The 12,106-nt window shown below is 60.0% G+C and overlaps 2 protein-coding genes across 2 annotated transcripts; both read left to right on the plus strand.

Moving 5' to 3' along the window:
* The first annotated feature begins 2,089 nt into the window (after positions 1-2,089).
* Positions 2,090-4,308, plus strand: LOC132344602 (testis-specific Y-encoded protein 1-like). The gene is made up of 6 exons (XM_059884268.1): positions 2,090-2,213; positions 2,296-2,711; positions 3,501-3,578; positions 3,762-3,873; positions 3,969-4,114; positions 4,231-4,308. Exons 1-6 carry the CDS (start codon positions 2,090-2,092, stop codon positions 4,306-4,308), a joined length of 954 nt encoding a protein of 317 aa, XP_059740251.1.
* A 5,294-nt stretch (positions 4,309-9,602) lies between these two features.
* LOC132344603 (testis-specific Y-encoded protein 1-like) lies at positions 9,603-11,821 on the plus strand. Its single transcript, XM_059884269.1, has 6 exons — positions 9,603-9,726; positions 9,809-10,224; positions 11,014-11,091; positions 11,275-11,386; positions 11,482-11,627; positions 11,744-11,821. The coding sequence occupies exons 1-6, from the start codon at positions 9,603-9,605 to the stop codon at positions 11,819-11,821; spliced, it is 954 nt and encodes a 317-aa protein (XP_059740252.1).
* The last annotated feature ends 285 nt before the right edge of the window (positions 11,822-12,106 follow it).

The following is a 12,106-nucleotide window of genomic DNA, read 5'->3' on the forward strand; positions in this document are numbered from 1 at the left end:
AGCACTCCTGAGCCCACATCTCGGGCCCTGCACCGACCCAGTCTGGGTCCTGCCCTTGTTCAAGCCGCTGAACAAATACCCCTGAGCCGGCTTCTCTGTCCCTGCCGTGAACCAGGCCAAGAGCTGCACGTGTTGAAGCCACTGACCAACACTTCTGGGCCTGCCTCTGATTCTCAGGCTGGTTCCTGGCCTGAGGTAAGCCCCCAGCAAACAGTATTGAGCCCACAGCTGGCTCCCTGCTCCTGAACTCAACTAAGGTGTGCCCTCCCCTTGTTCAACCACCCTCCCCCCCCCACCCCCCAGGAAACACCACTGTGCCCGCATCTCACTCGCTGCATTGAACCAGGCTGGGTCCTGCGCTTGTTCAAACCCCCGACAAATCCTCCTGAGCCCACCCCTCGGTCCCTGCACTGAACCAGGCTGGATCCTCCCTTTGTTCAAGCCCCTGACAAACACACCTGACACCACCTCTCGGTCCCGTCATCGAGCCAGGCTGGGTCCTGCCCATGATCAAGCAGCCGATAAACACTCCTTGGAGCACATCTCGGTCCCTGCACTGATCCAGGCTGGATCCTGCCCTTGTTCATCCCGACAGACACTCCCGAGGCCACAGCACAGTCCCTGCCATGACCCAGGCTGGGTCCTGCCTTTGTTCAAGCCCCCGAGAAACACTCTTTAACCCACATCTCGGTCCATGCAACTGAATCGGGTCGGCCCTGCCCATGCCCAAGCTCTTTGTAGAACGCATATATCGTGTGTCAGGACTATAGGATGGCTGGTTTAGCTTGATCCTCTTGCTGCTCCAGGCCCCACAGGCTTGGGCCACAGGGCAGGCTAGGATGTGTTCTCACATGGAGAACAGAACCACTTTGAAAGGGCCTCCATAGGGTCGATGGCAGCCGTGCATGTCTCCGACACCGGTGAGTCGTGGGACTTAACGGGGAGCTGTCCTTAGCGTCTCCCTGGCCGGCATTCGCACAAGGTTCAGGGGGGGTCCCTCATGCCAGCAGAGCGGGCCTCGTTTCTCCCTCTGCGCACAGTGTGGCCACGGCACCTCAGGCTTGTGCAGCTTTCACGTCGGCCCAGCGAGGGAGGGAGGGTCGCCCGTCCCCTTCTGCGCTTCAGCAGTGACCGCCCACTGTTGGCTTTCAAGGTCGAGAAAGCACTCTCCGAACGTGTGGACTAAAACCCTCTGAACTCCCACCGGTGAAACTCACTCAGGACGAGAAGGGCTTGCCTTCACGCCAAGGATAAGCGTCTCTTCTGAGCGCTGGTGTCCACAGAGTTGCAGACGGCAACAGCACTACTTAGAGAGACGGAGACACACAGACACCAGCGCCTGCTACACACGCGGAAGGATTGCCCAACACAGTGCTATGCCAGAAGCAAAGATACAGAGACACAGAGCGAGCGCTGTACACTAAGGCGCTGGTGTTCCCGAACAGTGGAGATCCACTGTAGCACTGTAGGTGGGGTTCTTCCCTACTCCCCTAGCATCCGGACAGCAGCAGGCTCTCTGTCCCTTGAAGAAAAGTATCCAGCCCCTTGGCACCCCTGCGTATCCCTTGGATACTCAGGGAGAGCTCTCAGTTATTGCCAGTCCCAGGGGACACAGGAGTGTGCGGTTCGGATGGCGGAGCAGGAACCCGTGCTTGGAATTTCCAGAGCCAGGTCAATGACAGCGCCTGGGGCTAGCCCGGCCACATGCAAAACCCTGTCCCTCCCTGGAGCAGAATCTGGCCACGTGGGGGCGCTGGAGCAGCACAGGAACCCCGGAAGATGCCCTCCGGTCTGGGGGCGTGTCCATAAGAGTGCCGCCCACTACCCTGTCGGCCATTGGTCTAGATTTGGGCCAGCAGTCTGTGCATGGCTCACAGCCTAGGCCCCCGCCTGTTCGCCGGATCTCCTAGGGCCCGTTCACCCCGTCCTGCGTTTCTGGCACCCCTTTCTTCGGCCTCACGCCAACACCCCCACACAGCAGCCCCCGCCTTCTGACAATCCCCCTCACTCCCCGCCCCCAAAAGAGCTAGTCGGTCCCACAGGTTTACTGCAGCCTGGGCCGCCATTACGCCCCACTTGTTGTGCTCTTATGTCGCGTCCCTTCGCCTCTGCCCCAGCTCGGGGTCACCGCCAAGGCCAAGAGGAACGTGAGAGGCGGTCAGAGGAAGGCGGGAGCGTCCCGGGACCCCGCACCTTCCAAGCTGTGAGCCCAGGTACTCAGGGGGCAGGGCCCCGCCCCCACCCCGCAGCCTGCCGTCGTGATGCAGTGCGCAGCTGGGACCTTGTCACCAGCAGTTGTCACGCCAGGCCAAGAGGCCACCCTCTTCAGGGTGGAGGCGGTGGAGGAGGGCGAGGCCCTGGTGGACGGAGACGTGGCGGGGATCGGGCGGGAGTTCCAGCTGCTTGCGGAAGACATCGTGGAGGAGGTGGAGGTTGTGGCGGATGAGGAGCAGGAACAGCGGCCCTCCCAGGAGCTAGAGGAGAAGACGGTGGAGGAGCAGGGCCAGGAAAGGCCCGGAGGCCCTTGTGAGCGCCAGGAGCTGGATGCCCTGCAGGCACTGGCCGCCCTGCAGGTAGAACTGAGCTCTGAGCGTGAGCAAAACCGCAGGGCTTACGTTCAGTTCATGCGCAAGAACCATCAGAGGAGGAAGCGTCACTTGGCTCGGAGGAGCGCCATCATCCAGGGCATCCCTGGCTTCTGGGCCAAAGCTGTATCCTTTGCGCTGCTCCTTGGGGTCCGCTGCTCAGGAGGACGAGGAAGGGGAGAAGGGGCAGGAGCAGGCGGAGGGGGTGGAGGCGAGGGCACAGGAAGGGCGCCGGAGGCCACTGAAGGAAATGCGGTCCTGGGCAATTGGCAGGCTCCAAAGGCACAGCCGAGTAGGGCCTGGGCAGGGCCACAGGTGGACGTGTCGCAGCCATGCCTTTGAGTGTCTCCTTCAGGCCTGCATCTGAGGAGGCGCAGCCCCCGAGGCCTCTAAGTCAACATTGACCAGAGACGGTACACAAGAGCAGCGTTCGCAGACAGTTATTGGTGTAAATGTGGGTGATCCCGGCACATTGCTGGGGCATGTGAGTCATTCACACACACACGCACACGCACACGCAAACACACACACACGTACACATAAACACACACACACATACCCAAGAAGCCCTTTACTTTCAGACACGGTTTGTCACAAGGACTGCAAGTCTGCCCGTATAAGCAGTGACAGGCCGCTACCCAGCATACACAGGTCTGGAGGAGCAGAGTAGCGGTCAGAAACAGCCCCTGCTTGGGGAATGCAGATGCACACCATCCCAAGGGGCCCAGAGCCATGAGCGTGTCTGATGGTATGGCAGGTCCTGAGGATATCAGCAGTGGCCGGGCAAGAGGCAGTGCCCACCAAGCTCCTTGCAGATGCGTGTTCCAGTATCCTTGTTCCACCCCAGACTAGGGCTGATGCTCCTGGCTCTTCTTGGCCGGCATGTGGCCTGAATGGCTCCTTGACCTAAAGCAGATTATGAGCCACCCTCAAGTCTCCGTCCTGATCAGCGACCAAGATCAAGACTTTCTCGGCTACATGATGGACTTGAAGGTCAGTGAGGGAGACTGAGGAAGGGTGGGTATGGGACCTGGCGGGGAGTGGGAGGAACGTGTTAGCCATGTTCCTGTGCTGTGAGACTTTGGAGAGGCATCGGGGAAGCTGATCATGCCTGCCTTGGAGGCAAGCTGAGGCCCCTAGAAGCTTGCACCTTTTCCCTCCTCGCTATCCTGGCAGGTGCAGGTGCGGAGCCATCCGCCGTCCCGCTGCAAGCTGGTCTTTTCCTTTCGGGACAACCCCTACTTCTTGAACTCGGTGATCATTAAGGAGTATTACCTTGACATCACTGGTAAAAGGTGGCTCCCGGGGTGATGAGTGTGGGTGTGCAAGCGTGTGGATGATGCACCTGCGGTGTCCACCCCAGTCTCCCCTGTCTGTCTGCAGGGTACAGGGCACGTCGATCCACTCCAGTCCACTGGTTCTGGGACTTTGAACGGGGAGCCCCCAGCCGCAGGCTGGACACCAGGAGCCTTAACTTTCTCAACTGGCTGTCAGGCCACAACGGCCCAGAATCGAACAGGATTGCTGAGGTGGGGTTGCTTTGGGCTTGCACACAGTTGGTGGTTGATGTTGGAGTTCTTGGCTGCTCATGGGAGGGTTGGGAGCCTGGTCAGCCCCTGGCTGACCTTGCTCGTGTTGCCTGCAGATCATCAGCGAAGACGTGTGGGACGATCCCCTGAAGTACTACCTCAGGGAGGAAGGTTCGTCCATGAGAGACAACTGACAGAAACACATGTGGTGATGGGGTCTGGAGGTAGGCCCCGTAGGGACAGCCGAATAGTAGCTGGGACACAGTACTTCCTTTCGCAAATGGGGATGCTCAGGCTCATGCAAACTGGCTGCAGAGCCAGAGCCTGAGTCAAGCATGCAGCAGGTGACTTGCTGAGACTGGGGGCTGGGGGGGACTCGGTGTGTCCGAGAGCGCAGTAAGTCCCCCTCCAGTCAGCTGTGGTGGCAGCGCGAGAGTCCTAGGTGATACGACTAGAGGCAGGGTGAATTAAGTGCCTGTGTCAGAATCATCTGTCCTTGGGTCCTGCCATTCCCCCGGCGTCCTTCCTCTCACTGAGTTTGAGAATGCCTGGGCCCTTCACTTCCGCCCCTTAACCTAGGATGGCCTGTCATTGAAAGGGCGTCCTGTCCAGGGCCCCAGTGCACCTGTGCGCTGACTTTGGGATCTTGTGTGAATTTCCACATCCAATACTCTGATCTCACCAGCACCACACCTGCTGAGCTTGAAGTTGCTTCAGGGAAAATCCGGACGTCTCTGGGAGGAGGTGGACAGGGAGCCCCAAGGGCAGGACATGGTGCCTAGTGACACCATCTCCGTCATTGCTGGACACGGGTCTTCGGCTCCTGAAACCCCTGTGTTCCCTGTTTGCGTCCGTGTCCACGTGCCAAGCATGTGTGTGTGTACACGCGTGTGCTTGTGTCACCTGTCTTTATGCGGGGGTGTGTGTGTGTGTCCGGCCCAGGGCGGACGCAGAGATGAAGGCGACGGGAGAGGAGGTGACGAGCGACCAGAAGAGGAGGCACGAGGCGTCCCCAGGCTGACGGAGGTTGGTCACCGACTCTCCGCATGACCGTATCCGGGATGGGAATGAGGAAAAGATGGCCAGTGATACCTGCGGACCGTAGCTCGAGAAATCCGCAATTAGACCAAATCCAAAACACGCTCGCCACTTCTAACTTGTGGTTGTGTGTGCTTGGACCAGGGAGAGGGAAGTGCATGGTCTGAGGATTCCGCGAGGGCAAATCAGGTGGGGCGGGGCTTTGAAACCGCTGCCTGAGGAGCCCTCAGTCCATGGGGACGTGGGCCGGCCTCTGGAAATGGTGGGCGAGGGTACGGCTGGACCCGGGGTGGAGAGGAGGCCAAGTTCCTGTAGAGAAGAGCAGAGACCCGAAGGAGAAAGAGGCACAGATTGCCTGCTGCACTGGGGACTTGTTCCACACACGGAAGAAGGAGACCCGGGAGGGCCCTGGGCCAGTGCTGCCCAGGATCGGCCCATCGGCCCGCACGCTGTCTCCACGAGGGTGGCACACACTGGCATGATGCGAAACACAACGCAAGATGTGCTAAGCTAGGCTGTCCGTGCAAAACCCCAGGCACGCGAGGAGAGACAGGGTGTGAGCGTGGCAGACGTCCAGGCATTTCCAGCCTCCTCGGCAGGGCAGAAAGGCGAGGGAGGCGCAGGTGTGGGTGTACGTGTGCGTCCCTCTGCCGGAGTGTGCCTGTGAGGGAGGGAAGAGGGAGGAAGCAAGGACGGTGGGCTACTTGCATGTGCCAAGGGACCTCGGGAGAATGGCAGACAGGGAAGCCCCTGGGGGCGGTTGAGAGCCTGCTGGTGGATTTCAGGGCCCAGGGGCTAGGCATTAGCGGCCCTGCCAAAGACACCCCATGGGTCGTGCTCCAAGTCCTGACGTGAATTCCTTCCTTCCTCTGGGGTCTTGCCCCCGGCTGTGGGGGGCGGGGGGGGCGGCCAGAAGGGCTAAGGGGTGCGTCTGCCCCAGACGGAGGTTTCTGGCAGTGTCGCTGGAGCAGAATCTCTGATTCTGTCGTAGGGCATCTGCACCAGATGACACTCAGAGGCACCCTGCCTTCCAGGTGACCGTCTTGGATGTCCCCGGGCCCAAGCGGGGACTGGCTTCCTTGGCATGTGGGCTGTGTAGGCAACAGGGATGCCTGACTGTCGGGAATTCTAGCTGGGCCTAATGAGAGCAACTGAAAGAGAGTCTTGGCATTTAGCAAAGCAGTGAGGCCCGGGTGGTACAAGGCCTCTTGGTGCCTTTGAGGTAGCAAAGCTGCTTTCTGCCCAGGGAGGCATGAGCTGTGGGCCCAGACAGGGCCGGGTGCCCAGGGCAGCATCGGTTCAGGGACTGAGTGCGTCTGGGTAGTGTTAAAGAGAAGGGACGGCGTGTAGGGTTGCCGCCTTACCTTTACGGCCTCAGGTTCCGTGCCTTGTATCGGAAGAGTGCCTGTATCCACGTGCTCCTTCTTCACAAGATTGGATCAGACCCAGGCCTGTCACAGTCTCTTGGGGCCCTTGCAGGCCCGGGCGTCTCTTTGGCCTTTTCCTGCTACAGGGAGACAGGGAGACAGGTGCACTCAGCAAGCTACACAGGTGGGAAGCACAGGGGCCTCACTCGGAGTGTTGTGGGCCCTGACGGCTGGTGGGCTAGCAACAGGGCCACGCCATTGACAAGGAACGACCTAGATAGATGCACACGGAGAAAGCGGTTCTCCAAGTCAGCGGAGGCCAGCGCTCCTTGTTTTCTGGTTCCCTGAGGGAAGGCACAGACAATGGATCCGGCCAACGTGACTGGTACTGTGAAGCTGTCCAAGGTGATGGGAGAAGGCAGAACACAGGCGCCTGTCACTCAGCTGGCCACAGCGAGCAAATCCTGGGTCCTGCCCTTGCCCAAACCCCCGACAAATACTCCTGAGCGCACATCTCAGTTCCTGCACCGAACCAGGCCAGGTCCTGCACTTCTTCAAGCCCCCGACCGACACTCCTGGGCCAGCATCGGACTCTCAGGCTTGTTCCTGGCCTTAGTCAAGCCCCCGGAACACATTCCTGAGCCCACAACGCGCTCTGTACCCCTGAACTACGGTGTGTCCTCCCCTTGTTCAAGCCCCCAGGAAACACTACTGAGCCCGCATCTCACTCGCTGCATTGAACCTGGCTGGCTCCTTGTCTTGTTCAAGCCCCCGACAGATACTCCGGAACCCACATCTCGGTCCCTGCACTGATCCCGGCTGGGTGCTGCCCTTGTTCCCGACCCCGACAAATACTCCTGAGCCCACATCTCGGGCCCTGCACTGAATCGGGTGGGCCCTGCCCATCTTCCAGCCCCGACAAACTCTCCTGAGCCCACATCCCGGTCCCTGCACTGAAGCAGGCTGGGTGCTTCCCATGTTCAAGCCCCGACAAGCACTCCTGAGCCCACATCTCGGGCCCTGCACCGACCCAGTCTGGGTCCTGCCCTTGTTCAAGCCGCTGAACAAATACCCCTGAGCCGGCTTCTCTGTCCCTGCCGTGAACCAGGCCAAGAGCTGCACGTGTTGAAGCCACTGACCAACACTTCTGGGCCTGCCTCTGATTCTCAGGCTGGTTCCTGGCCTGAGGTAAGCCCCCAGCAAACAGTATTGAGCCCACAGCTGGCTCCCTGCTCCTGAACTCAACTAAGGTGTGCCCTCCCCTTGTTCAACCACCCTCCCCCCCCCCACCCCCCAGGAAACACCACTGTGCCCGCATCTCACTCGCTGCATTGAACCAGGCTGGGTCCTGCGCTTGTTCAAACCCCCGACAAATCCTCCTGAGCCCACCCCTCGGTCCCTGCACTGAACCAGGCTGGATCCTCCCTTTGTTCAAGCCCCTGACAAACACACCTGACACCACCTCTCGGTCCCGTCATCGAGCCAGGCTGGGTCCTGCCCATGATCAAGCAGCCGATAAACACTCCTTGGAGCACATCTCGGTCCCTGCACTGATCCAGGCTGGATCCTGCCCTTGTTCATCCCGACAGACACTCCCGAGGCCACAGCACAGTCCCTGCCATGACCCAGGCTGGGTCCTGCCTTTGTTCAAGCCCCCGAGAAACACTCTTTAACCCACATCTCGGTCCATGCAACTGAATCGGGTCGGCCCTGCCCATGCCCAAGCTCTTTGTAGAACGCATATATCGTGTGTCAGGACTATAGGATGGCTGGTTTAGCTTGATCCTCTTGCTGCTCCAGGCCCCACAGGCTTGGGCCACAGGGCAGGCTAGGATGTGTTCTCACATGGAGAACAGAACCACTTTGAAAGGGCCTCCATAGGGTCGATGGCAGCCGTGCATGTCTCCGACACCGGTGAGTCGTGGGACTTAACGGGGAGCTGTCCTTAGCGTCTCCCTGGCCGGCATTCGCACAAGGTTCAGGGGGGGTCCCTCATGCCAGCAGAGCGGGCCTCGTTTCTCCCTCTGCGCACAGTGTGGCCACGGCACCTCAGGCTTGTGCAGCTTTCACGTCGGCCCAGCGAGGGAGGGAGGGTCGCCCGTCCCCTTCTGCGCTTCAGCAGTGACCGCCCACTGTTGGCTTTCAAGGTCGAGAAAGCACTCTCCGAACGTGTGGACTAAAACCCTCTGAACTCCCACCGGTGAAACTCACTCAGGACGAGAAGGGCTTGCCTTCACGCCAAGGATAAGCGTCTCTTCTGAGCGCTGGTGTCCACAGAGTTGCAGACGGCAACAGCACTACTTAGAGAGACGGAGACACACAGACACCAGCGCCTGCTACACACGCGGAAGGATTGCCCAACACAGTGCTATGCCAGAAGCAAAGATACAGAGACACAGAGCGAGCGCTGTACACTAAGGCGCTGGTGTTCCCGAACAGTGGAGATCCACTGTAGCACTGTAGGTGGGGTTCTTCCCTACTCCCCTAGCATCCGGACAGCAGCAGGCTCTCTGTCCCTTGAAGAAAAGTATCCAGCCCCTTGGCACCCCTGCGTATCCCTTGGATACTCAGGGAGAGCTCTCAGTTATTGCCAGTCCCAGGGGACACAGGAGTGTGCGGTTCGGATGGCGGAGCAGGAACCCGTGCTTGGAATTTCCAGAGCCAGGTCAATGACAGCGCCTGGGGCTAGCCCGGCCACATGCAAAACCCTGTCCCTCCCTGGAGCAGAATCTGGCCACGTGGGGGCGCTGGAGCAGCACAGGAACCCCGGAAGATGCCCTCCGGTCTGGGGGCGTGTCCATAAGAGTGCCGCCCACTACCCTGTCGGCCATTGGTCTAGATTTGGGCCAGCAGTCTGTGCATGGCTCACAGCCTAGGCCCCCGCCTGTTCGCCGGATCTCCTAGGGCCCGTTCACCCCGTCCTGCGTTTCTGGCACCCCTTTCTTCGGCCTCACGCCAACACCCCCACACAGCAGCCCCCGCCTTCTGACAATCCCCCTCACTCCCCGCCCCCAAAAGAGCTAGTCGGTCCCACAGGTTTACTGCAGGCTGGGCCGCCATTACGCCCCACTTGTTGTGCTCTTATGTCGCGTCCCTTCGCCTCTGCCCCAGCTCGGGGTCACCGCCAAGGCCAAGAGGAACGTGAGAGGCGGTCAGAGGAAGGCGGGAGCGTCCCGGGACCCCGCACCTTCCAAGTTGTGAGCCCAGGTACTCAGGGGGCAGGGCCCCGCCCCCACCCCGCAGCCTGCCGTCGTGATGCAGTGCGCAGCTGGGACCTTGTCACCAGCAGTTGTCACGCCAGGCCAAGAGGCCACCCTCTTCAGGGTGGAGGCGGTGGAGGAGGGCGAGGCCCTGGTGGACGGAGACGTGGCGGGGATCGGGCGGGAGTTCCAGCTGCTTGCGGAAGACATCATGGAGGAGGTGGAGGTTGTGGCGGATGAGGAGCAGGAACAGCGGCCCTCCCAGGAGCTAGAGGAGAAGACGGTGGAGGAGCAGGGCCAGGAAAGGCCCGGAGGCCCTTGTGAGCGCCAGGAGCTGGATGCCCTGCAGGCACTGGCCGCCCTGCAGGTAGAACTGAGCTCTGAGCGTGAGCAAAACCGCAGGGCTTACGTTCAGTTCATGCGCAAGAACCATCAGAGGAGGAAGCGTCACTTGGCTCGGAGGAGCGCCATCATCCAGGGCATCCCTGGCTTCTGGGCCAAAGCTGTATCCTTTGCGCTGCTCCTTGGGGTCCGCTGCTCAGGAGGACGAGGAAGGGGAGAAGGGGCAGGAGCAGGCGGAGGGGGTGGAGGCGAGGGCACAGGAAGGGCGCCGGAGGCCACTGAAGGAAATGCGGTCCTGGGCAATTGGCAGGCTCCAAAGGCACAGCCGAGTAGGGCCTGGGCAGGGCCACAGGTGGACGTGTCGCAGCCATGCCTTTGAGTGTCTCCTTCAGGCCTGCATCTGAGGAGGCGCAGCCCCCGAGGCCTCTAAGTCAACATTGACCAGAGACGGTACACAAGAGCAGCGTTCGCAGACAGTTATTGGTGTAAATGTGGGTGATCCCGGCACATTGCTGGGGCATGTGAGTCATTCACACACACACGCACACGCACACGCAAACACACACACACGTACACATAAACACACACACACATACCCAAGAAGCCCTTTACTTTCAGACACGGTTTGTCACAAGGACTGCAAGTCTGCCCGTATAAGCAGTGACAGGCCGCTACCCAGCATACACAGGTCTGGAGGAGCAGAGTAGCGGTCAGAAACAGCCCCTGCTTGGGGAATGCAGATGCACACCATCCCAAGGGGCCCAGAGCCATGAGCGTGTCTGATGGTATGGCAGGTCCTGAGGATATCAGCAGTGGCCGGGCAAGAGGCAGTGCCCGCCAAGCTCCTTGCAGATGCGTGTTCCAGTATCCTTGTTCCACCCCAGACTAGGGCTGATGCTCCTGGCTCTTCTTGGCCGGCATGTGGCCTGAATGGCTCCTTGACCTAAAGCAGATTATGAGCCACCCTCAAGTCTCCGTCCTGATCAGCGACCAAGATCAAGACTTTCTCGGCTACATGATGGACTTGAAGGTCAGTGAGGGAGACTGAGGAAGGGTGGGTATGGGACCTGGCGGGGAGTGGGAGGAACGTGTTAGCCATGTTCCTGTGCTGTGAGACTTTGGAGAGGCATCGGGGAAGCTGATCATGCCTGCCTTGGAGGCAAGCTGAGGCCCCTAGAAGCTTGCACCTTTTCCCTCCTCGCTATCCTGGCAGGTGCAGGTGCGGAGCCATCCGCCGTCCCGCTGCAAGCTGGTCTTTTCCTTTCGGGACAACCCCTACTTCTTGAACTCGGTGATCATTAAGGAGTATTACCTTGACATCACTGGTAAAAGGTGGCTCCCGGGGTGATGAGTGTGGGTGTGCAAGCGTGTGGATGATGCACCTGCGGTGTCCACCCCAGTCTCCCCTGTCTGTCTGCAGGGTACAGGGCACGTCGATCCACTCCAGTCCACTGGTTCTGGGACTTTGGACGGGGAGCCCCCAGCCGCAGGCTGGACACCAGGAGCCTTAACTTTCTCAAATGGCTGTCAGGCCACAACGGCCCAGAATCGAACAGGATTGCTGAGGTGGGGTTGCTTTGGGCTTGCACACAGTTGGTGGTTGATGTTGGAGTTCTTGGCTGCTCATGGGAGGGTTGGGAGCCTGGTCAGCCCCTGGCTGACCTTGCTCGTGTTGCCTGCAGATCATCAGCGAAGACGTGTGGGACGATCCCCTGAAGTACTACCTCAGGGAGGAAGGTTCGTCCATGAGAGACAACTGACAGAAACACATGTGGTGATGGGGTCTGGAGGTAGGCCCCGTAGGGACAGCCGAATAGTAGCTGGGACACAGTACTTTCTTTCGCAAATGGGGATGCTCAGGCTCATGCAAACTGGCTGCAGAGCCAGAGCCTGAGTCAAGCATGCAGCAGGTGACTTGCTGAGACTGGGGGCTGGGGGGGACTCGGTGTGTCCGAGAGCGCAGTAAGTCCCCCTCCAGTCAGCTGTGGTGGCAGCGCGAGAGTCCTAGGTGATACGACTAGAGGCAGGGTGAATTAAGTGCCTGT

This window comes from Bos taurus, chromosome Y, assembly GCF_002263795.3.
Source record: "Bos taurus isolate L1 Dominette 01449 registration number 42190680 breed Hereford chromosome Y, ARS-UCD2.0, whole genome shotgun sequence".
Taxonomy (NCBI): domain Eukaryota; kingdom Metazoa; phylum Chordata; class Mammalia; order Artiodactyla; family Bovidae; genus Bos; species Bos taurus.

What these genes read in the sequence shown, in the direction of transcription:
- LOC132344602 (XM_059884268.1), top strand. Translation starts at nt 2,090, where the DNA reads ATGTCGCGTCCCTTCGCCTCTGCCCCAGCTCGGGGTCACCGCCAAGGC. An exon ending in GTATTACCTTGACATCACTG is followed by an intron (nt 3,874 to 3,968) that starts GTAAAAGGTGGC and finishes GTCTGTCTGCAG; the next exon opens with GGTACAGGGCACGTCGATCC. An exon ending in AATCGAACAGGATTGCTGAG is followed by an intron (nt 4,115 to 4,230) that starts GTGGGGTTGCTT and finishes TGTTGCCTGCAG; the next exon opens with ATCATCAGCGAAGACGTGTG.
- LOC132344603 (XM_059884269.1), top strand. Translation starts at nt 9,603, where the DNA reads ATGTCGCGTCCCTTCGCCTCTGCCCCAGCTCGGGGTCACCGCCAAGGC. An exon ending in GCTACATGATGGACTTGAAG is followed by an intron (nt 11,092 to 11,274) that starts GTCAGTGAGGGA and finishes CTATCCTGGCAG; the next exon opens with GTGCAGGTGCGGAGCCATCC. An exon ending in GTATTACCTTGACATCACTG is followed by an intron (nt 11,387 to 11,481) that starts GTAAAAGGTGGC and finishes GTCTGTCTGCAG; the next exon opens with GGTACAGGGCACGTCGATCC.